At 51.3% G+C, this 27,913-nt stretch overlaps 9 protein-coding genes across 9 annotated transcripts; 1 reads left to right on the top strand and 8 right to left on the bottom strand.

Annotated features, from left to right (window-relative positions):
* Positions 1-116: 116 nt before the first annotated feature.
* Positions 117-3,487, bottom strand: M431DRAFT_177647 (hypothetical protein). Its single transcript, XM_024913091.1, has 6 exons — positions 1,842-3,487; positions 1,710-1,772; positions 1,593-1,652; positions 1,475-1,531; positions 1,352-1,411; positions 117-1,291 (listed from the first exon to the last, which is right to left on the bottom strand). Exons 1-6 carry the CDS (start codon positions 3,405-3,407, stop codon positions 353-355), a joined length of 2,745 nt encoding a protein of 914 aa, XP_024780016.1. The 5' UTR covers positions 3,408-3,487; the 3' UTR covers positions 117-352.
* A 2,623-nt stretch (positions 3,488-6,110) lies between these two features.
* Positions 6,111-8,452, bottom strand: M431DRAFT_502456 (hypothetical protein). Its single transcript, XM_024918160.1, has one exon. The coding sequence runs from the start codon at positions 8,288-8,290 to the stop codon at positions 6,161-6,163; it is 2,130 nt and encodes a 709-aa protein (XP_024780015.1). The 5' UTR covers positions 8,291-8,452; the 3' UTR covers positions 6,111-6,160.
* A 973-nt stretch (positions 8,453-9,425) lies between these two features.
* Positions 9,426-11,022, bottom strand: M431DRAFT_476840 (hypothetical protein; the record flags this gene model as incomplete). The annotated part of the gene is made up of 3 exons (XM_024915507.1): positions 9,426-9,894; positions 9,952-10,096; positions 10,764-11,022. 3 exons carry the CDS (start codon positions 11,020-11,022, stop codon positions 9,426-9,428), a joined length of 873 nt encoding a protein of 290 aa, XP_024780014.1.
* Positions 11,023-11,560: 538 nt separating this feature from the next.
* On the bottom strand, positions 11,561-12,756 carry M431DRAFT_177444 (hypothetical protein). The gene is made up of 2 exons (XM_024913088.1): positions 12,048-12,756; positions 11,561-11,989 (listed from the first exon to the last, which is right to left on the bottom strand). The coding sequence occupies exon 1, from the start codon at positions 12,299-12,301 to the stop codon at positions 12,059-12,061; it is 243 nt and encodes an 80-aa protein (XP_024780013.1). The 5' UTR covers positions 12,302-12,756; the 3' UTR covers positions 11,561-11,989; positions 12,048-12,058.
* Positions 12,757-15,573: 2,817 nt separating this feature from the next.
* Positions 15,574-16,303, bottom strand: M431DRAFT_177562 (hypothetical protein). Its single transcript, XM_024913090.1, has one exon. It carries the CDS (start codon positions 16,105-16,107, stop codon positions 15,709-15,711), a length of 399 nt encoding a protein of 132 aa, XP_024780012.1. The 5' UTR covers positions 16,108-16,303; the 3' UTR covers positions 15,574-15,708.
* Positions 16,304-16,367: 64 nt separating this feature from the next.
* On the bottom strand, positions 16,368-17,679 carry M431DRAFT_177490 (hypothetical protein). The gene is made up of 4 exons (XM_024913089.1): positions 17,590-17,679; positions 17,266-17,538; positions 16,957-17,106; positions 16,368-16,801 (listed from the first exon to the last, which is right to left on the bottom strand). Exons 2-4 carry the CDS (start codon positions 17,410-17,412, stop codon positions 16,628-16,630), a joined length of 471 nt encoding a protein of 156 aa, XP_024780011.1. The 5' UTR covers positions 17,413-17,538; positions 17,590-17,679; the 3' UTR covers positions 16,368-16,627.
* A 1,761-nt stretch (positions 17,680-19,440) lies between these two features.
* M431DRAFT_413 (hypothetical protein) lies at positions 19,441-19,803 on the top strand (the record flags this gene model as incomplete). The annotated part of the gene is made up of 3 exons (XM_024914953.1): positions 19,441-19,457; positions 19,531-19,645; positions 19,705-19,803. The coding sequence occupies 3 exons, from the start codon at positions 19,441-19,443 to the stop codon at positions 19,801-19,803; spliced, it is 231 nt and encodes a 76-aa protein (XP_024780010.1).
* A 3,105-nt stretch (positions 19,804-22,908) lies between these two features.
* Positions 22,909-24,675, bottom strand: M431DRAFT_70728 (hypothetical protein; the record flags this gene model as incomplete). The annotated part of the gene is made up of 2 exons (XM_024921817.1): positions 22,909-24,315; positions 24,403-24,675. 2 exons carry the CDS (start codon positions 24,673-24,675, stop codon positions 22,909-22,911), a joined length of 1,680 nt encoding a protein of 559 aa, XP_024780009.1.
* A 1,156-nt stretch (positions 24,676-25,831) lies between these two features.
* On the bottom strand, positions 25,832-27,641 carry M431DRAFT_489086 (hypothetical protein; the record flags this gene model as incomplete). The annotated part of the gene is made up of 5 exons (XM_024916640.1): positions 25,832-25,911; positions 25,988-26,289; positions 26,346-26,654; positions 26,721-27,443; positions 27,532-27,641. 5 exons carry the CDS (start codon positions 27,639-27,641, stop codon positions 25,832-25,834), a joined length of 1,524 nt encoding a protein of 507 aa, XP_024780008.1.
* Positions 27,642-27,913: the final 272 nt, after the last annotated feature.

The following is a 27,913-nucleotide window of genomic DNA, read 5'->3' as shown; positions in this document are numbered from 1 at the left end:
TAGATGCTACCTAGAAAATTAAAATCAAACAATCACTGCAGGTAGGAATATAACGAAAATACCTATTCTAAGACACAAAATGAGAGAAGAAAAAAGTAATAAAAAATTCCAGGCTTCTTTTGGCCCAGTATATATCATTTTTAAGACTCTGCCAAATGGCTAGTCCTGATGCCACGCTATACTCTATGATACACCAAATGGGCGAATGGAAAACCAAATCCCGCCCAGCATTATACCAAATCCTAATACAATCCACGCAAAAGGGTATCGTTAGCCAATTGGCTTGTAGAAAAAACACGTGGTCTAGATGCCCAAATGTCTCTGAGCATCCTTTGCATGTGCAAGAATACTTCTAGCCCATCATGGGAGCTACCAAGGCCGTGCCGATGGCTCCATTGAGAAAAGAAGAGAAATGGGGAGCGAGATGACAAGAAGTCTTGTCTCGCGATACCAAAGGGTGGTATTTCCGTAGGGAAGGGCCTGCCCAAGGGTAGACACTGTCCTTGGATCTTGAACTTGACATTGTCGATGGTGCCGACGCAAAGGTTGCCTTGAATCCACTGGGAGTCTCGAGACGTTGAAGGACGGATCTCATCGCGAGAATGAGGGAAGCGAAAGAGAAAACGGCAGAAAGCCCCATCATGCCAGCGAACGTGGCGCCAACAAGAGTAGCGACCAACATCGCAGCAGCGGCTTGTGTAGTTTGGACTTGGCGGAGCGATACTTCGCTTGGCTTGCTCGTAACCAAAGCGGCACGTTCATCAGCAGCGCGAACATCCTCCTTGGGAGATATCGCTTGCAGGAGGCGGGGCGACAATGGTTGAATTCCATTGTCGCTCCGAGACGCCGACTGCTGGTGTACATTAATTTCGCCGCTTGGTTGCTGAGCAGGCAGGCCGCTGCGATTCCTGAGAATCTCAGGAGTCCTAACATCCGTAATATGAGGCCAAGCAAGGGCAGTAGTAGAGGCAGGAACCGTAGTATCCTCGCCGGCAGTTGCGTGTGCGGTTGCTAGTAGAGCATTGGATTCACCAAATGATGCACGTAATCCACCAGGCGAAACGCCAGGGGAAGCACCAGGAATCACGCTGCGGTTGGCGGCAGGTTCGGTTTGGACCTTGAAAAGAGTTAGCTGGACCGAACGGTATTTTGTGGGCTCAGTGGCATCGCATACCCTCGCGGGTGACTCTTCCGAGCCCGTCGAGAACCGGAATGGACGGTTCGTGGCGGTCGCCAGCGAAGAGGGCGCGGATGCGGATGCGGACGCGACAGATCGTTCGCTCGTGAGTTCCTGCTTGCCAATGTTAGTCGTCAAGAGAGCGGCGGTAGATGTGGTTGCGGCATGACATACGGTTCGGAAGTCGTCGGCTTGGCCGGGTGATAACCAAGATGAATGACGAGCTGGTGTTTCCTTTTTTCCAAAGTTAGTCACCGTATTGCAACATAGTTTATGGGTTGTCCAGTAAAGACGTACACTTGCGATCCTACGCTCGGTTGGCGATGTGTCGTACAATGATTCTTCTTGTATGTCCTTTTTTGAAGTTAGTCGCAATTGCGCAAGCTAGCTGAAGAGAGGGAGAGAGAAAACGTACGCCGCGGAACTGCAGTGCGGTGCTTGCGGGTTGGCTTGTGGTAACATCAACTGATGTGCCCTTTTTTCGAAAGTTAGTCGCGGCTCTGCAATTTGGCTGATGGGCGTGGACACGTACACTTCCGTGGATCGCAATTGATACAATCTCAGATCCAGATACATTTGAACGTCCAGGAGGTGCCTTCCGAGGAAGTCAGTAATTGTTCATCCAGCTAAAAACGGAATAAAGGGTAAGAATCAGGAGACATACGCTATTCGCAATCACTTCCATGCCACTTCCAGACTCCATCGTAACGAGGAGAGAACCACCCGGTGGATGGGCTATACGAACACCGCCTATCCAGCCGGTGGGAGCTATCGCACTGACACCGTCGCGTGAATCCTGATCAGGGTTTGCTACTGCGTTGTGACCCGGATCATACCACGGCAGGCTTGTGTTGGCAGCCGCAACAAGGCCGCCAGTCTCCAAGGGAGATACTGGCTCGCTCGTGCCGCTCCAATCAGTTGCAAGCGTATGGCCATCTGGATCGAAGCTGTCGAAGAAGGCAGTTTCAGATCCTGAAGCCGACGGCTGACTTGGGCTGAGCATCCGCGTGGACGAAATCGGAACCATGCGGTCATCTTCGGAAAAGGTGGACGAAGGCGAAAATAGGTTAAAGTCGGTGTAGCTGCTGGCAGAGCCGGCGTAGTTGTCTTGCATAAACGGAAGTTGTGGTGAGGTGGATTGTGACGACATTCCCTCACCCTCCTCAAGGCCAGAAATGGCCAGCAGATCTTGCTGCGACGCAGGCGTAAGCGCCTTAGAAGGCGAGGCAGAAGAAGAGGAGGCAGAGGATTGGGAGGAGGAGAAGTAGCCCTGGGGGTCGAGGAAGAAGTCGTAGTTGTCCTCCACTTCGGCGGGAGGATACTGGATGAATTCTTCCCATGACTCGGTGATCTGGTCAGTGGACTCGAAGCTGTCCAAGCCAGCAAATGTAAAGGTAGGATCAATCCCAAGAAGTGACACTGGTCTGCCCGGATTATCGTCTAATTTAGAAATTGAAACACCAGCAGCCACCGGTTTCTGAGGTGCTGGTGTCGCCGCTGCCGGTGGTGATGTGCGTGCCTTCTTTGCTGCCTTTGTTGCAGATTGAGGCTGGGTTTGAGAGGCTGAACGCTTCTTGTGGTCGGGGTCGCAGCGAATCTTCTTCCGTCTACAGCTATCGCAGGCCTTGATGATGCGCATGAGATGTGCGTGATCACGTTGCTCCTTTGTCTTGGAACCTCGAGAGGCAGAATCTGTGACATCCTCACCATCCTTGGTCATGATCTTCATACCAGGCAGGTTTGAAAGATCGATCGCAGAATAGCGAGCGACCATGTTGTTAGACTTGGAGGTTCTGCGGCTCTTGGAAATAGAGGAGCGAGAAGACACTGAGGGAGAGGCAGATGCTTGACTCCAATCCAGTGTCGAGTTGACTGGAGATGTGTTGAAAGAAGAGGTGGCGATTGAGTTGACTGGAGAGGCGGCGACAGGGCTAGTTGAGTAGTAGACGGGATAAAACTTGAACGTCTGACCAGTGAGCTGCGAATGCTCCAAGAAGTCGAGCGAGATTGTTGCTCGCTTCTCCTTGAGAGCAGCGGGGCCGGGAATGTAGGCGTTCATCATGTCATCAAGCTCTTGTGAGCCAAGAGCAGGGAAGAACTGAAGCTGAGCGCCAAGCTGAGGCTGGTAGACTGAGAAGCCCTGGGGGAGAGGGGCGTTGGAAGAGTACTGAGAAGCCATTGCTGAGGTGGATTGAGGTTGTTTTGGTGAAGTCGAGAAGAAAGGAGTCATAAAAGAACTCAAGGAGGACGTCGTAGCGAAGATGGGATATTCGACGTTGTTTGGCCCATGGGAGTGTAAGCCCACGATACACTTGGAAAGGCCCCGTTGCGGGCGGCGCCTTTGGTTTTATCAGAGTACTTACACAATTGAACAGCCAGAGAGGATGAGATTTGATTAATTCGAGAGTATTCTCTCTTTGATTTTAATTCTGATTCTGAGGGTTGAACGAATGAGGAGATGGTTTGGTAAGAGGGTATTCGCAGCTGCGCCAAGTTTGCGAGCGGAGAGGGGAGGGTCCTGGCGCGCTGGAGTCGAAAAGACTAAACAAAAACCAAATGGGGCTTAAGCTATGAAGCTTGAAAGCTGATTATCCAACTGTAGGGTATCAGATCACTCAATGGTGATGGGAATCTGGGATGTGAAAGAATAGAGGAAAGATGAAAAACGAAAAAACGAGTTCCTCAGGCGTCGCCGGTCGGGAGTCATGACGGTATTTCACTGTCCGGCCTGGCGTTGCGAAAAAGCGGCTTTGGGGAAGGAGGCCCTTGCGGGATAGTCGCAATCCTGACTCTTTCGGCGTGCTGGAAAAGGACTAGCGTAAGGCGCCCTTGGGGGCTCAGCTGGCCAATAGGGCTGTGCTGTGGGATCCAGCGCCCCGCTTATCTCGCTGCTGATTGGTTCAAATCCCCCACCTGATGCGCCGCCCTGGGTGGGTCCTCGGCGAGAGCTTAGCTTCACTGATTGGCCAATGGCGCCGCTTGGAGTCGGAGCCACATGCAAGTGACACAATCCTGGGCTTGTAAAAGTTCCCTTTTCTGGCCGTGGGATGGCTTCACTCTGAGCTTATCGGGGGCCGCCGGCCAGGTACAGACACGGGTGGTGGCGCGGGTACAGACTGAGGCTCGGGTACGGGCCAGATGGCGGTTCCAGCGGTGGCCTGTGGCGGTACTGGAGACTGAGTCTGTACCTGGGCTCGACATGGGTTGATACCTCGATGGTTGATCTGACTCCTCCAAGCCTCCCACTCAGCAGGCGAATATACCCCAGACTCGTCAACCTTCTGTTAGTGCCAGTACTCGTGCTGTATCGTATCTAGATCTATAACCCTTCAGTAACGTACATGGGACTAGTAGTAGTAGGATGAACAAGCACTCTGTAGATTCACGGCCCAACGATGAAGCGAAAGGCTTACATTACACGTCAAGCGAGTAGATAAAGTTGATGCACTTCCCCCATCTAGATCCTACCTGAGTTCTTTTGGGTTTTCTCTTTGGAAGTTTTGGGCCACCAAAACGTGCTTCGTATGAGTCTTTCAGAGTGGACACGTGCCGACGCCTTCAAGCCTTTATACCAAGTCGGGCACTGACGCCGCTCACTTTCTATCTCGGTCTCGGTCTCATCCAAGTTGTATGGACATACATGCTGTGCGCTAACAAATGCTGACGCTGCCTTCTCATTACGTTCAAGGTTGCACTACCCTACAGCAATTTGGAGATGTTTAAAAGTCAAGCCGACTTCACAATTTAGGGTGCCGGAATTATCCAATTTGGGTCGATTACCCTAGCTCTTGTCGCCTTGTCATCATCGGCTCGATTCCCCCGTCAATCATGACCCAACAATTGCCTCCCTGACCGCGTCGTCTTGTCTATCCTGTACTGTACGAGCCGAACGTATTACGATCGAACCCACTCACTCAAGCCGACGTCAGCAATAGTGACACTGATGTGTAACGTTGAGTTTCGAGCCCAACTAAACACGACCTGTCCGTTACCTTATTCATGCCTCCACCGATACGTCGAATCGAAATCGAACCACGTCGAGAGAAAGAAATTGAACGGCCGAGATTAAGGGGAGGTAGATAAGATCATCTGAGCAACAGCATGACTGTTACGACCAAACAGAACCGCTGCAAAGATCATTACAAGCAGACGCGCCCCATCCAGCTGGGACGGTCAGCCATCGTCTACGGCCCCTCGAAATTGGCTTGGCACGCCGGCGAATTCAAGGCGGCCGGCGGGTTCGAGTTTTCCGGCGAGCTCGAGAAGGCTTAGGCCAACCCCACTGGTGATCCTGGGCTGATCCTGACATGTCGTAGCGCAATCTGGACCACTCCGAAGCCGACTCCGAATCCCCGTATCTAAACGAGACGCGGACGAGAAGCAGGAAAAATCAAAGAAAGCCAATTGAGCGCTCCACAAGGCGCTTGGCCGGAATGGTTGAAATAACCCGCGTGGCTTTCCTACGCAGAACCGTCGTGATCGGTGCAGGAACGGTAGTAAATCCATTGCGGGAACCACAGTCCTGAAACCAGTGTACAACGACACGAGCTGTTAATCATGCTCTATCGCAGCTAAAGCTTCGACTTTGATTGAGACACAAATCAAATTGATATTCCAGAAGCATCAGAATTTTAGCCAATAGCGTCTGAAATTACAGCGACTCAATTGCCGTCCATCGATTTTCATGATTGCCGTCTACAATATTCTCGCAGGATGACAGTCCCAGCGACGACCGCATTTGGACGAGGACGGGCATGAAGAAGAATGGCATCGCTCGATATAGAACTTCTGTCCAATTCACTGTCGGGTTCTCAGTAAGGGTAAGTCGAATAACTCGACAGGAACATCGACTGGTATGGAAGCCGCCATGGAAACTACCCAGTGTCACGATATCGGAGAGCAACTCATGCCTGATTGCCATGTCTCGTCCTGTCTCGTTACGTCTCAGTCATGTCTCATTAAATATTAAACAAGAAAAAAAAATTATCTACTTGGCCGGGTCATACCCAGCAAATCCACGGCATGTTTGCTCCATGCCCCTCCGCCCATGGGAAGAGGAATCGCGGTGGTGGCGGCGGTGATGGCGGTGGTGACGGCGGCAGCAGCGACAACGTGGCCGGGGGCCGGGGCCGGCTGCACCACCGCCGCCGCGATTACTCTGCTCCTCTTCGCCGGGTTTGACGAAGCTGTTGATGCTGGGTTCTTGGTTGCAGCATTTATACGCCTCTCCTCTACCTCCCTCGCCCTCTTTCCCAGAACCTCCCCCAGATCCTGCTCCTTGGAACCCGTGCACTCTAAGACTTGTACAATGACCATGCCTCGATCAAGATTCATTTCGACGCCCTCTGTGAATTCGTTCTCATCTCCTTGCCAATGTCCATCGCCAACGAAGCCTCCGCCATCGTCATACACTACGTACTTTTTGTTAAAGGTGTGGAACTTGAGCTTGCCGTCTTGCCATCTCTTTTTCTTGCGGCGTAGGTCATGTGAGTATAGACAAATGAACTCGAGGATGGAAGAAGAAGTTGATGGAGTAGGAGTGTTTGCTGGCGCCGCGGTTGTTTTCAAGGGGCGGAACGCAGGACGTTGAGAGGTACGAGATGACGAGGCAGAGGGATTCTGAGTCGGCAAAGTTCTTGGGGGTTGAATCGTAGGTTGTGTAGCTATCCTTGACGATGAGGCACTGGAGGAGTGAGCTGGCATAACGTTTCTCATAGGCTGAATTGTGGATTGTACAGCTGTCCTTGACGCCGAGGTAGTGGAAGTATGACCTGGCATAGCATTTCTCGTAGGCTGAAGCGTGGGTTGCTGAGCTATTCGCGATGTCGATGCGGTAGGCATACGACTAGGCCCAGCGTTACTCACGGTCTGAGGTACGGTCTGATAAGTCGCACGAGATGTTGATGTGGTTGGCGCAGGAGGTCGCCCAGTCTCTGTCTTATCTGGCAACGGTAATGGCCGAGGGCCGCGACCCGTTGAGTTGGAGATGTTTATGGGCTCAGGATTAGCTGGACCAGCGTCTCTTAAAAGCTGGAGCATGGGCCGCCGGGTCTTGCGAGATATTGGTAGAGGAGGCGGAGCGTCGGACTCAATGCTCTGAAGGATTGGAGAGGCGGGTCTTATGATACGCGATGTTGATGTGGTAGAAGCACTCGTCGGCAGAGGAGACGTGCTGTCAGATTCAATGCTATCAACGTGTCGAGCTCCAGGTCTTATGCTGCGAGATGTCGATGTGGTAGAAGCATTCGCCCGCAGAGGAGGTGTTCCGTCGGATTCAATGCTATCAGCGAGTCGAGATGCAGGTCTTATGGTATGAGACGTCAGCACGGCAGAAACATGAGCCAGCAGAGAAGGTGTGTCATTGGGCTCAGTGTTATCAAAAGGTCGAGCTCCAGGAGGTGTATCGTCGGAGTCAATGCTATCAACAAGTCGAGCTCTAGGTCGTGTGATATGAGACATCGATGCAGCAGAAGCATTCACCGGCAGAGGAGGTGTGCCGTCGGATTCAATGTTCTCAATAAGTCGGGCCCCAGGTCTTGTGAGACGAGACGTCGATGCGGCAGAAGCATTTATTGGCTCCTGGTTTCCTCTCGCTGATACTAAGAATCGCGGTGGTCTGTGGAATGATTGTGTAGAAAGTGTGTGGTCTGTCCCAGCATGGTTCGTTGACTGAGAGACGGGTTGAAGCATGTCTTGATGAGCAAGCCGAGAGGCTGATGCTACAGGGTGAAACATGGTCCGCTGAGTGGCTCTAGATGTTGGCGTAGTAGAGCTATTGAGCTCTACACCGTTTCTTGCGGAGTGGAAGCTTGGCTGATGAATATCTTCTGTGGCTGGTGCTTCAGGAACCCTAGCCTGCCCAGCGTTTCCTCTGGGTCGGAACATGGCGTATTGAGTGACACAAGGAGCTGAGATTTGTAGAATGGAGAAAGGCGAAGAGAGATGATCAAAGTCGGAAGTTAACGATTGGTAAACTTCCGAGGCTGGCGAGAGACCGGGAGAAGAAGTTGGTGGTATATCAAAGGTGGAAGTTGGTTGAAAATGCGAAGACGGAGATGGATGATGAGAAGTTGCAGATAACGGCAGAGAGATGAGAACAGGCGACAGAGGCATAGAGAAAGACGACGAGACAGCGTGAGGAAATCTCTGCGAAATCATAGAGATGGAGGAAAAGTGATACGAGGGGTACTTTGATTCTTTACCCTCGCATGGCGGGGTGACTTGCGGAATGACAGCTGTAGAGGCTTATCGCTAACAGTGCAGCCATGGGCCAGCCAGGACAATTGTTAGTGAGACGCGACTTGGGCAAGAGCGAAGCTGTAAGCGAAAAGCTAGGCGAATTGACGCGACGCCAGATCACGTGTGGCACTTTGAATTTCCTAGTCTGAATGGGTGCCTAGTGATGTCTGAGGAAGGATCCATCGAAGCTTCGCTAACTGAACTCCACAATGGGTACCTGTATCTGGAGAAGGAGCATCTCATAGGCCAGACTCCGGCAGATCCGCTCCGGCTGGGGGAGGAGGAGAATCGGTTGATGGATCTCGGGGCCCCGGACAAGCTGCAAGTCCAAAAAAAAAAAAAAAAAGATGCAGTGAGGGGAATATAGAGCGATTCGCCTTTCAGCGGCAATGCTACAAGAAATCTGCGGCATTTTGATTTGTGATTTGATATGCTTGGCCTGTAGGTTAGGATGTAACTACACCTGAGGCTCTGGTTCAGCTACACGTCATCACAGCCTCAATCTGTAAAGTAAGGCGACTTCAGCTCCTCAGGACTCCTTCTTCATAGTAGTATAATCTTTACTGTTGATCGAAAAAACAAAAAAAAAGGCTCATTTCTTCAAAATTCACTGGAAAGGAGACGGTTACATTGCTCATGCTTTATCGAGGCTGTAGGCTACGCGACAGTACGTAGTGGTCTCATGAGTGGCAAGATCTCACAGTACACCCCCTGAGCTGTAAATATTAAATAATTGGTTCTTTTTTTCTTCTTTATAATAATACCTATTTATCCTGAAAACATTTTCTGTGATTCTGGATAAGCCAAGTGTATGGGCAGCTATCTCATTGCTGCCATCGCGCTCGCCAATAGTTAAATCCAAATGCCATTGTCATAAATCATTCCATAATGCCGATTCATTGCTAATAAACGAGAACAAGCTCTATACGCGTAGCTGTCGCAAAACATGAGGCGACTGAGGCTCCATAACTCTCTGCCGGTCGGGGCGGCTTCTACATCATAGAGACTGTTACTCAGCTGATGATAGCTTTAAAGGGGGGATAGCTTCGATAGGCGTTGTAGACCGGGGTTCAAGAACTGGAGTCCTTGGTTTTGGTCTGTTCTTCTGAGACCTGGGAGTTTTGGACTTGGAAGCCGGCGCTTTGTTGCTTGGTGTAGGTGCGACTGGCCGGCCACTCTTCTTTTGTGCTTGGCGCCTTTCATAGACCCCGGGATAATACTTGCCCATCGAGGCAGAGCGGAATGGTTCGCTGTCTTCATCGTCGTCGCTTGGCAGCCAGTATGCATCGTTGCTATCCCTCGTAGAGCTGGATAAATGATATTGGGGCCGGGGCATGGGCATGTCATCGACATCTGCATCCGCGCCCGTGTCCACATCTTCAACGGAGTGGTCCATGCTGTGACTCTTGATGTCGTGATAGAAAGGATGAGTGTGGCGTACGCGAGTCTTGGGATCTTCGTGAAGAGGAAAGTAACCACTGTAGTCAAAGAGTTAGTATCAGACAGAAGATGACACTGGCATTCACCGGTCTTACCCTTGCTTCTCACCCCTGGCAGACAGGGCCTCGGGGAGTGTGATGGCAGACGCGGAGCTGTTTTGCCTCGATCTGGGAATGGCGATTGGGCGGCTGCCGGTAGAAGCGGATGAGCTGGATCCAGTACCGTTGTCTACGTCGGCTCCTGTAGAATATAGTGTTAGGAGAAGAAGAGAAGATGGCGAAGAGTAGAGAGCTGAGTTAAGTAGTAAGGAGAAGAGAGAGAAAGAGAGACAGAAAGCGGTGAAATCATGGGGCAAGAGAGAAGAAATATGGATACTTATAAACAATTTCAGATGAGAAATCGATGAAATGAGAAAAGAGGATCGAATATAGGAAAGGGAATGGTGGCAAGCAGAATCCACATAAAAACAAGCCCCCGACGGTCGCGTGCCTGAGCCTCATGCAAGATGATGGGCTCCGGATACCCCGCGATGGCTCTCCTCGCTGTGGGGATTCGACAATCAGGCTAGGCGCCTATTACTGTGGGATAGATTTTGTGGATGGAGCTGCCGTCATCTTGATGTGCTGGTCGCTACCGAATGCGATCGGCTGAGACATGACTAGACAAGAGGGAAAAATCTCCGACCCGTCCGTATTAGGGCGACACAAGAGGAGGAGGACAACGGACCACAAGAGCCATGGGAAAGGGGGGTGAGACACAATTGAAGAGAGAGAATGCGATGAATGAATTTGTGGGTCAACAGATCGGCGAATGAAGCCATTGAATAAGAAAAAGAGGATGAGGAGGAAGAGAAAACAAAGAGAATGACAGAGGCGGCCGACAAGAGGTTTCAGAGTTTCCAACTTACTAATTGATCGTCGCCGCTCAAGCCGCTCCCTCTCCACGTCGGAGCCGGAGGCCTTGGATGAGGACCTTGGATTGTAAGACGGCATATCAGACCAGTCGTCGTCAATGTCGGGATCGGAAGTCTTGGACATGGGCTCCCGAAGGTCGGATGAATAGTCGTGGCTCATCTTTGGTTCGTCGGGGTACCAGCGGGTGGTGCCAAACACGAAGGATTCTGAGATTTCGGATAGGTTGGAGAGAATAGATACTGAGCGATTCATGTTACGATGCGACGACTGGCGATGGGGTTTGCGGGAGCGGAAGGGTCTCTCTAAGGGACCGGCTCCCTCGTCTGAACTCCAATTCTCTAAGCTGCCCATTCAAATAGAGGCAATGCAGAACGGAGGGCGTCGCTAGCAAGATGAGGGGAGAATGAGGTCCGCTAGAAGTGTGTAGGACTCGGCAATGCTGCGTTTCGCCCGAGGCGATGCAATAGTGATTAAAGATGAATTAATTGAAAAGAAGAAGCAGAGGACGGAAGAGAAGAACAGATGAATGCAGCACAAGCCACGGAAATTGAACAGTGGTTCGTTCTGATTGCCGCGAGTCGAGGTGGAAATGACAAAGGTGCTTCAGTCAGCTAAACGCGGGATGAAATGAAGAGAAGGCGAAGAGGCTAAAGGGCAATGAGGGAGGAGAGTGAATGCTTTGAGCTTCTAGATAACGGTGTGGAGGGGGGGTAATTCTTTGTATGTGTGGGAGACAGTAGAAAAAGGCTGTGGACAAAAAAAAGGTCCTTGGGTAATAAGGTTGTCGAAAGATCCGGGTCGTTTGTTGCACGCCAGCAGGGGAAAAAAGGGCCTGGGGCCGGGGATAAATAGAGAAATCCAAGGCCACTCAGGGAAGTGCAAATAAGAGGCACGGCAAATGTATAAGGAACCCACGACTGAAGCAGAAATGAGCCCACCGCTCATAAAAGGACAGAGTAATATGTGTAAGAGGTACAGGATGGAGACAATGCTTGTAATTCGACGCATGCAAAGTGGTATTCGTACGTAGGCAAGAGGAGGAATTGGGAAGGGGGAAATGCTCGTAACAGCAGCACAACAGACAGCCACACACCGTACTCGGAGACACATACAGGCACAGGTACAGGCACAAGACGCCTCTCTCGCAGCACGAGTACGTGGGCAGCGCTGATTATTGCTCCCTGGACGAAGCATGTTGGGTACCGGAATCAGCACAGTGCTGCTTTGCTTTAGTACCGCGAGCTTTTGGGCAGGGGGCTTGCTGTTGTGAAACGTACAAATGGCTCCCTCAAGGTGCCATTGATGCGTGAGATGGGCCACTAGCATGGCCCGTTTGCGTGGAGCCCAGGACTTGTGCAGCTCCGGTCGTGGGCCATGAGCCTATCGCAATGGCGCCGATCCAGTCAGGGAAGAGGGCTGCTTGGGCCGGGCTTTGGGCTTCTTCTGTCTGGTCTCTGGCTTTTTTGTCTTGCCATGGTGGGCAGATTCCGGCGTGCCCAGCAGCAATGTGTTTGCTTGTGGTGAGAAGCATGTAGGTGGCTAAAAACTAGTCGTCGGTGGCCCCAAGGCTTTTCACGTTTGCTCGGTCCGCAGCGTCAAAACGAAATTGAGATGTGACATCAATCCCAGCTGCTGCGTTTGATATTCAATTGACAGACTTGAACCTGAGTTGTGACTGAGATTGTTTGCTGTTGCTGCTGTGCGGATGGCCGGAGCACCCATGCCGAGCCGGTCCCCGCATCAGAGCTTCTGCTGCTTGAGAAGCAGACTTGTGTTACCATTCGCCCTATTTTTGCTTGCTCTACTCCAGCCTAGCATAGTACGTGCAAGTACAGCATGCAATACCAAAAAATTACGGCGTGATTCCGCCTCTGATGGGCGTGGCTTGGCCTATTGTGTGGCCTCGTCGTCATTGGACTAGGCCCGGGACCGATGTGACATGAGATTCTCCGTCAAGCCATCGTCGCACTTGGGCTAATGTTTCTTTTCTCTCTTCTTTTCAGGGGCCCTCATCGAGAGCGTTTCAACTTAAATAACTTTTTGTTATCTGTTCCAAGATCAGCATCAACCATGACGGAGCCCCGTACAGAGTTTAGTTGCCGTCTTTGAATCTGTGACTAGCATCGCTCGGCAGAGCGAGATGAAGCCGGAGACTTTGGACCCTGGAAGCTAAACGGGCTGACAACATTGAACCAGGCCGGGTAGTGCGTCCCTACGTACATGTATTTCTACGGGGCACAGAGCAGGGCCTGAGCAATCGGGACAGGAGGCTCCCGAACACGATCAGGAAAAAAGTCAATCGGGCTTTGTCTCCGTTCAACGAGCGCCAAGGGGCTCCTGAGATGATGAATCAGTGTCATACATGTACATGCACCATGCACGGTATTGCCCCTGTACCTGTCGTCCTCGTACCATCCCGGTGCTTGCAAGTTGTACCTGTCCCAGCAGCCTTATCGTATGGGCGGATGTGGATACAAGGAAGTAAAAGGTGCGGTACACGATGATACCTCGAGAATTACTAAGGTATCATTATCCTTGGATTGAAGCATATCTGCCGAAGAGAGCCACGGCGCTGCCAACACAGGTACGAGTACCTAGTACGAGTATAAGTACGAGTACACGACGAGAACGTTGTGCTGCTGCTGCTGCCGCTGCCGGGGAACAGGGGGAGAGTCAGCCAAGTTTGCTCCAGAACACCACTTCGCGTCGGTGTGGAGTTTGGAGATGCGAGAATGCTGGGAGTACATGTACGAAGTTGATGAGGCCATTTTTCGCGGACAAGCATCGTACCTTGCCTCGTCTCGCTCCGAGGCTCTCCGCCTTTGCTCCCCATCATGTACGATGACACTGGTATTGGCAGCAGCTGGTCTCCCTCTGGGTCGGTGATACTACCAACGTACAAAGGTATGGAGTGCGTGCATGTACATACAAGCATCAGCTTACCACGTACATGGCAGGACAAACGCGAATATTTACATGTACTCGTACCTCTTGTAAGAATTTTGACGTTCTACCGCTCTGCCCTCCCCTGGCCGCCTGTCCTCTCCTCCTCCTCTCCAAAGGCAGAGAAACGGCATAGTAGAGCAAGCGAGTGGCTCTCTTCTCATCTTTGCCTCTTCCTTTCGAACACGTCCATCCATCCACTTTTCCCAACGTCCTCGTGACGAATGGCACCGAAGGCCAGAGCTCGTTGGGCTTCATGCTTCATGCTTCCCCCGTCTTCGCACCATATCCCCCTCTTTGCTCCACGCTCCCCACGCGTCGTATCGAAAGTTTGACTTTGAATCTCATCTCGTGGTCGGTTGCTAGTGGCGACACGACGGCATGCTCTGCGGCGGGCATGCCTGTCGGCTCCCGAACAAAAGGCAACTGGGTGGCATGCAAAATTACGGCGTACAAAAGGAGCGGATACGGCGGTCCTATGCAGGCGCGGGCGTCTCTCCCACTCAGAGCCCTTGCCGAAGCCGCGCCTTGGAGCTAGTGGTGATGCTGCCAAGACAACCCATGGATGCGAGCTCTCGGCCACCGCTTGGGATTTTTGCCTCTGCCATTGTCTCTTGATTTGAATTGATTTGGATTTTTTGCCTTCGTCTCTCCCTCCATCTCTCACAAGCCTGTGAGAATTTCTCAAGTCTTGGCTCAGATCAATGGGATGCGAGAGAAGAGGTGGTGTGTTTCTTTACATGAATGGAGCACATGTGAGCGTCTCAGTCTTTGATCAGCATGTGGATCCCTGTTCATCCATGGGAGAGAGACACACACTCACACGAGTTTTGAGAGATTCGGTAGGCCAGTGATAAGACGAGTGAGACATTGCACGCCTCGAAAAAAATTATTCAATAAAGGATTGACGGGTAGTACTACTGGCGATAAGCTTCATGTCTCAACTACGCGGCTTTTTTTTTTCTTGTCAATCGCCACACTTCCTTTGGGGGTAGATCTCTTTTGGCAACGCCCATCATTGCCATTTCCTATTATTCGTACCGCTCTAGAGTGACAATTTAGGAGACGGAGGAGGATATTATTACATACTGTTCGTGTTTGTCTCTCCTCATGGGTGGTGTGACAAAGACCAGATGCACACCTATCACGGCCTGCTGACAACAAGACCGGAGTACCCTCCGGCTACTTGCTTAGCTGCAAAGCTCTCTGCTGCATCATGCGATGGCCTGTATGTATTACCCATGCTCAGTGTGTAGGTCCTACATACGAGTACCTTGATGCCCCTGATCGGGCAGTGGATGCTCTTGCGCGCTTCTCGTTTACCAACTGTAGTTCTGTAGTTGTTCTCACTCACTCAACTGACTTGACATGGGATGCTGCCCTCAATCCCCTTGTCCGTTTGTTTGGCGCCACGCGCTTCAACTCACTAAACACTTCGGCTCATGACATTTTGGGCTCCGCAGTTCTGGTCCAAAGGATGCGAATATGGATGGATGCCTCTGCGAGCTAGAGCATACCGAGTATGGCAAGGTCAATGAAAAAAAAAAAAAGACAGATCCAATATGAAAGCGCCAGCAGCGGCACCAGTGACGCCAACCACGTCACCCCACATAAAGCGTTATGACGAAGGGACACATATGAGATTTCGGCTTGGAATTCTAACCATTGGTTGTTTTGACTGCAACTATTTGGACTCACTCGCAGGGCATTGAGCTTCGAGGCCATGGGCAACTTTAGCAAACGCTCCAAAAGATGAGACGAAAATGTTGAGGATGAGCAACTCTGTATACCCTTTGACCCCTGCAAGGTGTCTTGGAGATTCGAGCTTGACGTCACACGGACCAAATATTGGTCTTGCTGGGATCTTTTTTTTTCGTCTCTCTTTCTCCTCCGTTCAAACCGTCGTAGCGTTGGACCGTTGCCGATCGGCGGGCTGCCATCACGCCCGAAGGGAATAAGCCCGTGAATGTCTTGCCCGAGGACACCTTCTCTCGCTCAATTTCTCCCCGGCCGGTGTGCTGTACCCTGCTCGTTTTTGTTGGGTCTCGACCTGCATACTGCAATGTTAATCTGAGGAATATCGTCGGGCACCACTCTGGGTGCTACACCAATGCCAGGCCTCGTGCTGTTTCTGCGGTTGAAGCAGAATCCAGTCCCCTCATTTGTCTGGGGAAAGACGGACAAGGGGGCTCTCGGCAGCCGTCCGTGGGCCAGGAGGCGGTTGGACCAAACAGAGCTGAGTCTGGCATCATATCTTGGCCGGCCTGACTCTTGGCGACATATCGTGTGTCCAGGCTCACGTCCTATTATCGCCTCGACCGACCTGGGCAGCCATGGATACCTACATACGTCTCCCCACATCAACCCAGCCATGACGAAGCACAAACAGAGCATATCATGGAGCCATGGAAACACACGTTGGGTATTATTGAAAGCATATTGAGAGAAAGGACCCAGAGAGCTAACTGACTATCCATGACAATCCGTGAGCCCTCTCCGGAGCCCTCTCCGTCCAACCACATTATTTCTCCTCTCACATGTCGCGGAGCAAACGAATGAATGGGGCAACCGTTGCAAATCACCTAGTCCATCACCTAGTCCATCACCTAGTCCCCACGCCCTGCTACTCGAACGAACCAGAGGGGTATCATATCATTATTACCATGTCATCCATATCCTCCATTTTACCCGTACCGCCCTCAGATATCAGATATCTCAATCGAACCGCCAAATTGCCGCAGATGAACGCCTTTCCTGCCGTTTGTGGATATACGCGCATGTCGAGGCTACCCATCCTTCTTCTGCTCGCTTAACAGCGTCAGATCCTCCCTGTCGCGTGTGTATCCTGCTCTGCTTCCTTCTCCTGCTTCCTCTTCTCGCTTGCAAGGATAGCTGTGAAGTGCAACAGGGAAGGCTAGACCTTGGCCCGGCCGGTGAAACGGGTGCGAGTATTGCGATGTTTCAACCAGTATGCGGAAGCGGCGACAGTCGCAATCAGCCAGAGGAGCGCACTGGTCAAGTCTACCCACACGGCGTGCTTCATGCGTTCGACGTCTCCGTTTCCATGGGCGTTTTCGTTGATGTAAAGCTGTGCGAGTTGACATGTCAGAATCGGGTCATGAATACATATGGCAACAACGCCGGTAGCCTTTGCATTGCATCCCAGCCTCCCCAAAACGCAAACCCCTCCTCGTCGCCCGGAAACGCGTTGTGCGACACATGCTTGATCTAGACCAGACGTACCTTTCCGAAGACGCCAAACAGAGTGATCCACAGGATGAACAGGATTAAATCCCAAACGGCGATGAATATCCCGGCGGCTTCTATGATGAGAGGGATAAAGTAAAGGGCACACGTAGCCGCTGTCAAAGCGCCGACAACGACGGCATAGACCTGTATGTTTCACAAGCAAGTGTTAGCCAAAGCCATTCCGATCCTCGGCTCTATTCCTAGCAGCAAGTATTGGTCATGGTTGGGGGTCTTTTTTGGTTGAGTATACTCATACTCGTGTGTAGCACAGAGTGCATCCATCAGTCTATTTGTGAGACTTACCCACTTGGATTTGGTGTAATCATCAAAGTGCTTCGCCCGCTGTAGGTCGGTGCCGTAAAGGCCGCAGACGGTGATTGCCAGGGCAAAACATGCGAGATGAAGCGCCGTAAAAGCATAGTAGCTGATGGAGAGGCTGGACTTTGCCATGTTGTCTGCGCGCTTATGTGTGTGTATATGTTTGTTCGGTCACTGCGTTTGGCTATGTCCGGACTAAGACCAGATCCTTCGATGAGAAAGACAGGGCGAGATTAGCCCTACCGACTAAAAATTTCCCCAAAATGGAGTAAGAAAAGAGAAAAGTAAATAGTCTGGACAATTACTTACACCTTGCAGCCTCAGCTGTTGATTGTTTTGCTGGTGAGGCGCAGAGAAGGGGGCTGGAAATTAGAGGGCGAAAGGGCGCTTTTTTTTCAGCCTCAATTAAGGCAGCATAGAGAGGGAGAAAGATAGAGAAGGGGGAGAGAGAGGGAAACGGTCTGCATTTTCTCCTTGGGCTCTCCATCATCGCGATCGCATTTCTTGCAATTCTGCAGCTCTCTCCCTGATTTCACGACCCGATACTACATCATGCCCTTTGTTTCTCGTCAATGACGTCAAGTAAACAATAAACAAACTAAACAAAATCATGGAATGCCAATCCAAGCTAGATCTGGACACTCACACGTGATCCTAGCAGCTGGTTTTTCTCCCCTAACTCGATTTCGCTTCGTGGTTTGGATCCCTCTCCAGCCCTACGTCAAAAACCGCCAGCCAACGACACTATTGCCGCGATCTGCCTTGTCCATCGCTTCTCTGGTTGTCTGGCTTCCCAGACAAGTAGGACTTTGCAGGGGACAAAGAGAGACGAGGCTAGAAGGCCATCATAGCGCCTGTTAGCATCAGCCCGGCGTTCAACTTACGGCGGCCGCCTCCGCGCGTCTCCACATTTGCCTCATCCCGAGCTGCTGCCTTTTGGGAGCCTGGCGCTTGGTCTGGTCTGGGTTTCGATATTTGCACCTGCGCGGGTTGCACTGCCATCTCCGCCTCGAGGGAGAAAAACTCGTGACTGGGGCTGCTCTCCGTGCCTTTGATTTTCTGGGCTCAGAGTTTGCTAAGCCCCCCGTGGTTTCTGGTATTTCTCAACTGCCCTGGGCTTTACGAGAGACTCAGATGGAGTACCTGGCCGCTAACATGGATCGGTTTGCAGGGGTCTGGCTCTCTAGCTGGACGCTTTGACGCGATTTCGCTTCCCCAAGGTCGTCGCCTGCTATGGGATCAATGATACGAGACCCTGTGACAAAGTCCAACAACTCACAGCAACCAATGTCCGCAGTTGAGTCTCGCCCGGCTGCCTGCCGACGCTCGCATCTTGAAGCACTGCCGGGGATGGAGTCCGGAGGATCAAAAAGGATTTGGAGAGTTTCCTGAGCCGATTGAAGGCGGCGGGGCGCCGACCGACTCACCGGGTGTGTGAGATGAATACTATTAGAACGACGCCTCAGGACAGGAACAGGTGAACAAATGGGCTCGCAACTACTCGTTGTGCGCAGCAGCGTTCGGTCTGCTGACAGTCCCATCAGGCTTAGCCTTAGCGCACCGAAGCTTTGTGGAAGCTTCACAGGAAGATGAATGCTTGCCTGATCTTTTTGGACCCCCCCTTGTCTATGCCTCGCAGGCCTTCAAAGAGCTCTCGCCCTATCGACGGGGCTTTCACCACGTTTTCGCCCTATCAGCGGGCCATCCACCTTGTCTGACTCTGGCCATGAAGCAACGCCTGCGCGTCATATCTTCCGACTAGACGCACAATGGCCGTTGTGAAAAAATCGGGGCCCTCTTGTCGCTGTTAGCCATGGCCTGGAGTCTATGCTGATGCTGCCTTCGGTGAGCGCAGGCAGTCTCCTAAGGCATCTTTGAATGAAACAGGGCGTAGGACTTGTGAGTCAAGCCATCGTGTGTTTTGGATCTCGTTCTAGCCATTGCTCTGCGTCATTGGAGGAGGGTCCCCGAGAAGGGTCAAACATATATATATAATGGGCTCGAAACGCTTCAAAGTCGAGGAAAGAGAAAGAGAGCATCGGCATCAGTCAATTCAACTGTTTCATTACTTCAACACACAGCTCTCTCAGAGCAACTCGCTTCCAACTCTCAATTCACGCACTTCAGTCTCCTTAATCTTCAAAGTAAAACTTGATCACCATGCCTCGTGGACAATAGTAAGTTGCCAACATCCTGACATCCACGACCCAACATCTTGACATTCTCGAACCAACACTGACTTTTTCCTAGCGTTGAGTCTTCTGACTACCGATCTGGTAGCCGCAAGAAGAGCTCCGGACGAAGCTCGTACTCCTCTTCATCCAGGTCGTGCACTTCCTCAGTCAGGCCAAACTACTGGCGATGCGTACGTCCAACACCCTCTACTCTCTTCCTTACCAACAACAGTGACTAACTTGCTTGTAGTGCAAGTGCTCCGGCGGCTGGTACAGCTACCAGATCAACGATTCTTGCCCCATGTGCCAGTCCTGGCGCTGCGACAACTGCGAATACTCCATGAGCTAGAGTCGGCCAAGATTCCATCATCTTTCGAACGCAGCGGCCCGCTGCTGTACTACGACATGTTTTTGTACTCGAGTTGGCATTAGAGTTGACATTAGACGAACATTCAACGGAATTCGCATTCCACCCTACTACAGAGCATGAGAGGAGTTTGGGATTTCTAGCATATTCGGCTAAAGCGTTGGAATTTTGGATTCATTCATTTTGCATTGCCAGCGTTGGAATCAGCATTTAGAGCATTAGATTGGCGGCCACATCATTGAGCGACAGCACCACTCCTTTTTTTGTTATCCTTAGAGACCTCTCCGCAGAATTTTACCTGAAATAGACTTGCATTATCACATGTTTCTTTTCCACCCACATGTTTGTTCACATGTTCCGTCTCAATTCCCTGCATGCAATGAACCATTGGGGGAATGCCAAGCTAGGCTCAATGTCTAGTGCCGCCGTTCGTTGCCTTGCATGAGTAACACAGTTCCGTGCATACTGTAAGGCCAATGTAAGGCGAGGCAATCCAAGGCAGCAACCTTAGGCGCCCTTTGACTCTTTTCCAAGACGGCCATTCATGTTTTGTCCCAAAACTTTAGGCTACGCATGACTCTATGCCGGTGACCGTGTTTAGTGATATTACTTGACGAGAAATGCTTACTCTGTGCAAGGAATATGGAGCTAGTCGAGTGCCATCGTACTTTTATGGGCGAATCATCGTCCGCGGATGGCTGGTTGGACGGCGGATCCACCTTTGATTCGGGGATTCTTTCTCTTCATTTTCCTTTTATTTCTCTTTCCCATCTTTTTTTCCTTTTCTGAAAAGGGGTGAATGTAGGCAATGCATCTCACGGAGGGCGTACGTGGGAACAATTATGGGCCAATTGCTCATGGTACCGTGATAGGTTCGTGGGCGTCAACTTTGAGTGTGCTTGAATGGTCGATGAATTGGTAGTGGATAGATACCTAGACCGGGGGTGGCAAACCGGATTATGTTACGGGAATTGTGAGAGGGGACTCAGCAGAGCCTCAACATTGGGATCGGTAGTGGCCCCCCCTGTCGGTGTAAGCAGTGGACGACATGGGGAACAGTCCCCGTTCTGGCACTGCTTTTCCGGAGTCGGATTGACAACAGCCACAATGGCATGGCCTGGATCTATGTAAGATGCAGGCTTTGTTTTGTTTTGTTCCTTTAAAAATGGGAGTTGTATACTGGCTCTCGGCTACCTTGTCATCTAAAACCCCTGCCTTGAAGCCTAGATATTGCTTCGCCATAGAAGCTCGTAGATTTTCCCGCCAGGATCAGAGCATCGCCTCTGAAAGTAGTGAGTAATAGCTGCCGTGCCGCCAGAGGAGGGTCACGGAAAAAGATTCTGAGGGGGGTGGGGGAAGATATGCGAGTGGCCGCGTTGAGCAAAGGCTGCAGACTCCGCGGCAGTTGATATCGCACGCATCACACCTAGAGGATTCGTACTGGATACATAGAGGGCTAGTCGATGATCCTCATTTACTATGCGATTGAGGCTCTGCAGAAGTCTCTACTACCTCTAGGCACGAATGTGACGAGAGCGTAGAGCAAGATGATAATAGGTAGGAGTCTTCTCACCCGCTGGCTGGTTTGTTCCTTCTGCCGGGCAACATGATGAGATGCCCCGTTTCAGGCAATGATTGAGCTGGAGCTCACAGGCTGCGTACCGGTTCGCATTTAAAAGGCGCAGGCTCTTTGCACTTGTGTTCGATGTTCGATCGACTTGTGCCATAGGAGGGTATTCATTGGTTGGAGTGCCCATCTTGATTTAGCTCGGTGCAAGGGGTGTGCAGTAGAGGCTGGCAAGGATTGGAGAGAAACATTCTTACGAGTTTGGAAGGCCGAATGTCATAGAACTGGATCTCCCAGGCACCTTTCTTGGCTTACTGACAAGGAGCCGAAATAGACGAATTCGCAACAAACCAATGCCGCCGAAGTCGTTGCTGCTGACTTTGGATTTCACACTGAAACGTTCACCGGGACCATGACTTGGTCTGGCTTGGGAGAATGTCTGCATCACGAGGGCGAGACGAGACCCGCTTGATAGACCGGAGAGACTATTTCTCGGGGCCCTTTGCCACCTCCGAGAGATGGCTGCCTTGGATGATGGCATCTCGGCTTGTGTAGGCTCAGGTTGATGAAGCATGTTCATGTTCTTCGTCATTGTCGGCGGGGGGCTTCTTGCTGCCTTGCACGAGAATCCACTTGCACTGCTGGTGATCTTCGAAAATTTTCGACTAGGCAGTCCAATCCTAGGAGATCCGTCGACATGGGCTATCAAGGTGCCCTTCTGCCTCATGCTATGACTCTTCTTCTAGATGATACGGCATGTATTTACGATATACGAGCAATAGCAGAAGATTGCTACTGGTTGCCGAAGACTGACGCCCTCTTGTACAAGTAATCTTGTCGGTATTTCCCACACCCCAGAGGTCAGGACTGGGTCACGGACGCGATACACGCCATGTTTGGAGATTTGGCGAACCGAAAAAGATTGGCCGTTCCAGGATCTTGAGAGAGAGAAAGAGTCATGCATTGCTGGATCAGAAGCCATGGAAGACGTCATCCGACAGAGGCCTTGTGGAGAGCCGCCCAACTCCATCTTACGAGGCATCAACCAGAAAACGAATGAGCATTCGGCCGCCTTCGTGGAAAATAGTCTGGATCTGAGGGGCCGACACCCACAAGACGGAATTCCTTTCCCACACTGGACCGAAAGAATATTCTCGTCAGATGCCTTGTCCTGAAAATTGAATGCACAATTTCCTCCGGAAATGGTCTCCCCACGGTCTCGATAGTATCCGAATCGTCTACTGAGGCGCTCAGTGTCTGCGTATTTTGCAAACCACTGGCGCTGCCCGTAGGGTCTTGACTATGAGGCAACTGAAATGATGAATGACGTTTATCCGCAAACGTGGAGAGGGGGGAGAACTACACCTGGGACTTGGTGGAAATACTACTTCGCGAGAAAAAGACATATAAAACCCCGTGGACGGGGGAGCAACATGCTTCGTATTCCATTCCATGGTGTGCGTATCTATCTTACATTATGTACACATCTTCCAAAACTGTATTGCATGACATGAGTAAGATCAGACCCCAAGATCCTTAAAATTGAAGCCTCCCACGATATAATATGGGTTCAACATGGTGTCCCAATCAGGTGTCAGCTCTCTGTGAGGAAACGGGAAGCCATTACCATTCGACGCCTCCAACAGAGCAATCTCCTGATTCTTCTTGGCCAACGCATCTCTCATCAGGGTCTTAGCCGTGTCGAGTGCTTCGGCAGCCATGTGTGTGTTGAGGATCTCCACGATGCGCTCGAGCTTGGGCATAACCCACGAGACTTGGGTGAGGCTGTCACGGTTGTCGATGGCGAGCAAGACGCAAAAGAATTGGAAGGTGGTGCCCAGGACATTCCACCACGGAATACCTCGTTCTGCCAAGTCAGAAGCTGCCTCGACGGCAGTATGGCCGATCTGAAGGATCTGCGACAAGGTATCTTTGCTGATGCTGACCTTGAGGAGGCGAAGGCGGCGATAGAGGCAGAAGCAGAGATCTCCTCTGGTAAGGGCAGGAAAGCCCTTGACCTCTCCCATGTCGAGAAGCTTTTGGATGGCAGCCTCGAGAGATTTGCTGACAGTCATCACATCGCCGCTGAGACTATCGCTCGGCAAGATTCTGGCCATGCGTATTTGGAGGCCAGTCTCACCTCTGTCATCAAAGGGGGTGGATCGAGAGTCTACGCCATCAAAATGAATCTTGGTACGGCCATACTCGTACGCAATGATTGTATTGAGGCACCAAGCGAGCCAAAAGGTCCGCTTGCTTCCCTCATCCTCTGTGGCGGGAGTCTGAAGGCTCTGGGTGACAAGCTCCGAGTTAAGATCACGGTGAAGTCCAACAGCCTCCACCAGATGCATGACGGTGCAAGACGAAAGCCAAGTAAGATGGGGTCTGGTTGTCGAGCGAAGATAGAGAGTCCGGAGAATCCATGCGTTGACTTGATCAATGGAGGGAAGACGGCTGAAAGTCGAGTCCTCGAGGACATCCTTGACATGCTTGACGATTTGCGACTCCATAGGATGACCTTGATGAAAGGCAAAGAGAGAGCCGAGAGAAACAACGGCTCCAATCAAGGCGCCGAGGATGAGATCTTGGTTTCGTCTATTGAAGTAGGTATCACACTGCTGGAGGAACTTTTGCTTGTCAAAGAGATGGAACGGCACATCTACAGTGGAGAAGTAGATTTCCGTATAGTGTCGACACTCCTCATAACTGATGTAGTTGGTCAATGGAGCATGAATGGATCCAGGTTCCTCAGGGCGAATGCCACAGTTCCAGGCAAACGAATGGAGACGGGGAGGATGAGCAGACTCAAGCTCCACGCCCAGCTGGTTGGGAAAGGCCACAGCCGAGTTCTGGTTCATGTAGCGTCGCTTTGCTGGCTCAATGATGCCGCGATTGAGAGGAGGGAGTGGAGTATGACGGGCAACATCCTCTGCTGTGGTTTGATGGGCAGCTTCTTCTGCCGTGGCTGAGGGCTCAGTTGAGGGATAAGTTGAGGCCACAGTTAAGGCGGGAACTGAAGGCGGAGCTGAGGGCGCAGTTTGAAAAGATGCCTCACTGCTCTCAAGCATCACATCAAGAGATCTCTTGAGCTTTTGGCCAGGGACGAGGACTCCGTTGATTTTACATGGATATTCAAACTGTACGCACATAGCGCACGGAAAGGTGCTATCACACTTGCGCTTGCGTCTGCGGCATTCATCGCAAGCTTGCTTGGCCCGTTGACGGCCCTTGGGAGCTTGCGGCTGAGCAGCAACCGTCACCTCGTTATGGATCGGGTTGTGCTCCATGGCGGGGAGTCGGTGACTGAGAGGCCGCAGGTTAATAAGATACACCATAAACGAAATGTGACGATAGGGAAATGATGGTGTTGATAGGGGCCCGGCAAGGGGAGATGGATGGTTGAAGAGAGAAAAGAATGCCGGGCAGCTGGGAGGATGAAATGGAATAAAGGAGGACGTACGTGAAGTCGCGTCTGTCAGCAAGTTACTGCAGCTGCACTGCTCTTTCCGGGTTTACCAGTTTACTTTTTAGCTTTGGTCGGCACCTGCCACAGCAAGCCGCCCCACTTTTCCCAGAGCTAGTTTGAGAAGGAGAGCTTCACGGAATTTCAGGATGGATGAGGACGAATAGGAATTGATTGTTACCGAGAGGCGGTGAAAGTTGGGAAAGCAGCTGCTAGGACTTTCCTTGGAATTTTGAAATTGTACGGTGAGTCCCAAGGTTGGAAAGGGCAGTGACGGGCAGATGTTGTGTAGAGTAGGAAGTAACTGTGATATTAGTGGGGGATGGAGGGGATGGCGATGTGTTTGTTGGGAGGAGTAAGAGGAAGCGGCCTTGGGCAGGGAAAATGGATGGTAATATTGATAGCAATTGGAGTATATGACAGTAAAGAATCGCAAACGAAATGGTGAGAATGTGTAGCTTGAGGATTCAGTTGGGTGTGTATGGAAGGCATTTGGCAAGGAAAGGTTGTGCGTGAAATGGAGGCAGACAGAAAGAGAGCCATGTTTGTGAAAGCAGTTGAACGTGATGGTGTTGCCGTAACAGGAGCAAAGAACTGTACTCGTCGAAATGGCTGTCAATCGTCCTGGAAATCGCCTCACGGATTGCCGGTATGTGGGCTTCCCATGCCGTAGGAGGCGGTGGTCAAACCCTGGATGTCGCTCTCAATTGTTGAGACAGCGTCGTCTGGCTGCCTCGCAATAGTCTCTAATAACTCCGACGATTGTGGATAATCACCAGATAGACTGAAAAATTGATTGCGGTAATTTGTGCTTGAGCAATGGATCACAGTAGTGGCTTGGACCCGGGCGATACGCTGGCTTACCGCGATTATCTCAAGGCGAGTCGTGCAACCGAGAAGTTGTCAATCAATGGGACATTCATGCACTGATTTGGTTTTTGTCATCGAAACTCCTCGCATTGCATCTATAGACACTGGCGTTATTCATGAGAACGTGAAAACATAGCGAACTGCATGGACCTGATCTTGACGTTCCGATTCAGCCGCTGTAGCAAAACATCTACCACGAATATCAATTAGCAATTCGCCCACACGTGATCATTCCGTACTCAAACAAAATACGTTATTTGACTTACCTGCCACTTTCCAATGACCCGAGAACCACTCTAGGTTTTCCCGTAGCTGTTTGACGTCTTCGGGCAAGGCCCTCCTGGGGTGGACCTCGACCAGGTCTACTGCTGCGCGGTAGAGACAGCCCAACCCAGAAAAACACATTCTGTTGAGGGATGTATCCCTCTTTCCCATGATGAGGCCTTCAACTCGGCACATCTCGAACACTATGTTGTAGGCAAATTGGAGGTCGAGGTTGAGCTTTGCGTCGGGGGCAGCAGACCACCCAAGGCGCTTTGCCCTATTCCTGTAGGCTGATACGACGGCACTGTGTCCGTTAGTATTGGTATCACTTTCAGTGGAAAAAGAGAGCAGAGAGTGTACCTAAGAGCCATGGTTACGCCTTCGCAAACGGGATATGACTCCCCTTGGGAGGTTGCTGCATGCTGCCGGACGAGATCGTGGAGTAGCTTCTCTGCTTCTATGCACTCCGAAGACTCTGGATCACCGTGGACGGCTTTTATAGCCTCGCCGATTAAGAGGGCTGAGTAGGCTCTTGTTTGGAACTTGGTGGCAGTGTTCATAAGAGCATACTTGTCTTTATTCATGTAGGGAACAGCATCTTGAGGCAAGATTGCACTGGTCGGAATAAGAAGCGCAGCGGTGTTGTCTGCACATGAAAGAACGATGGAGCTACGCTCCGGTTAGAAGAGTACATGTAGCCAAGGAGGGGATACGCCTGAGAGAGGGTTAACCAACCGATCTAAAAAGACGATGCTGGCCCAGCACAGCCTTCTATCGGGCTCTTGGGCGTCTTTGTACCCATGCCCATTCTCGGCTTTATTCTGCACGGCGGACATGTCTAGCTGCCTGATGAGGCCGAAACACGATGCCAATGTTGAGCTAGCCTCTCTGGCCATCCCGTGCCCACACTCGTACGCAGATAGTAGCAGACCTGCTTGCAGCCTTGCGAGGGAATATGTGTCAATGGTAGGCGTGTTGAGAAGAGAGAATAGCCGCCTTGTGGTCCGATAGAGCGCGCTGTTGGGGGTGTGATTAGGGTGGTAACAGGGTTGTTGATTCATCAGGAGCATGCACAAGAGTAGCAATGCGAAGGAATCGTGGTAGAGTTCTGTTTTGCTTCGATTGACTCGAAGAGTGAACTTGAACCTTGGTTCGTCTACAATGGGTATCCAGTGGTGGGCTGTGGCAAAGTACCTATTCGAGACTTGCTCCGCGGAGGTGTCGCCATACTTGAAGGTGTCGCTGACTAGACTCATCAACGACTTGGTGTCAGCTTGATCGGAATGCTGCTCTTGAGTCTGGCAAGCGATCCATAGGAGCTGCTTCTCGCCTGCTGGAGTCAATTCGAGGCCGCAAGAGTCTCGTTTGATGGCTAGGTGCTCGCTCCACAGCAGCTTGGTATCTGGTTCCGTCTCTTCAATCGGCGCGTCGTCATCATATTCGCATCTGAGTAGTTTCCTTCATCATTAAAGAACGAATGAGTAAGCATTGGGATCTCCTGGATCGTTGATTGGCGGCCCATTGCGTCTGCGGAAGTCGCACTTACAAGCAGCATCGCGAGCATCTAGGTAAACGCTTGTCACATCTCCGCTTATGGAGACGGCAGTGGCGGCAGGCTTTCTGAGCTTTGGTCTCGATCAATCTTTCAGGTGGCATCTTGAATTTTCTCAATCTTTGCTGTGAAACAGAGGTGCTACTCGTGATTGCTTATTCTGGCCGACAAGGATGGAATTGACAAGAGAGGGGCCAGGTGTAAATGGGAGCGTCCAAGGATTTGTCCAGGTCCTGATTGCTAAGCTTGAATCGACTTAGAGCGACAAGGGGGCGGCCGCAACCCTGTCATAGGACTATGCCCTATTAAGTTGATTTGGTCGATGCGGATTGGCTGCACCATCGGCCGCTCCCATGCTCTATATTAAGAGTGTCCT

This window comes from Trichoderma harzianum (assembly GCF_003025095.1).
Source record: "Trichoderma harzianum CBS 226.95 unplaced genomic scaffold M431scaffold_1, whole genome shotgun sequence".
NCBI classification, from domain to species: Eukaryota; Fungi; Ascomycota; class Sordariomycetes; order Hypocreales; family Hypocreaceae; genus Trichoderma; species Trichoderma harzianum.
This window is presented reverse-complemented; position numbering and strand designations above follow the sequence as displayed.

Coding starts and splice junctions, on each gene's coding strand:
- M431DRAFT_177647 (XM_024913091.1), bottom strand. CDS start 3,407: ATGACTCCTTTCTTCTCGACTTCACCAAAACAACCTCAATCCACCTCA. Junction 1,773..1,841: donor TGGAAGTGATTGCGAATAGC/GTATGTCTCCTG, acceptor CTTCCTCGGAAG/GCACCTCCTGGACGTTCAAA. Junction 1,532..1,592: donor CCGCACTGCAGTTCCGCGGC/GTACGTTTTCTC, acceptor ACTTCAAAAAAG/GACATACAAGAAGAATCATT.
- M431DRAFT_502456 (XM_024918160.1), bottom strand. CDS start 8,290: ATGCCTCTGTCGCCTGTTCTCATCTCTCTGCCGTTATCTGCAACTTCT.
- M431DRAFT_177444 (XM_024913088.1), bottom strand. CDS start 12,301: ATGCTTCTCACCACAAGCAAACACATTGCTGCTGGGCACGCCGGAATC.
- M431DRAFT_177562 (XM_024913090.1), bottom strand. CDS start 16,107: ATGCTCTGTTTGTGCTTCGTCATGGCTGGGTTGATGTGGGGAGACGTA.
- M431DRAFT_177490 (XM_024913089.1), bottom strand. CDS start 17,412: ATGGCAAAGTCCAGCCTCTCCATCAGCTACTATGCTTTTACGGCGCTT. Junction 17,107..17,265: donor ATTACACCAAATCCAAGTGG/GTAAGTCTCACA, acceptor TGAAACATACAG/GTCTATGCCGTCGTTGTCGG. Junction 16,802..16,956: donor TGTTTGGCGTCTTCGGAAAG/GTACGTCTGGTC, acceptor CAACTCGCACAG/CTTTACATCAACGAAAACGC.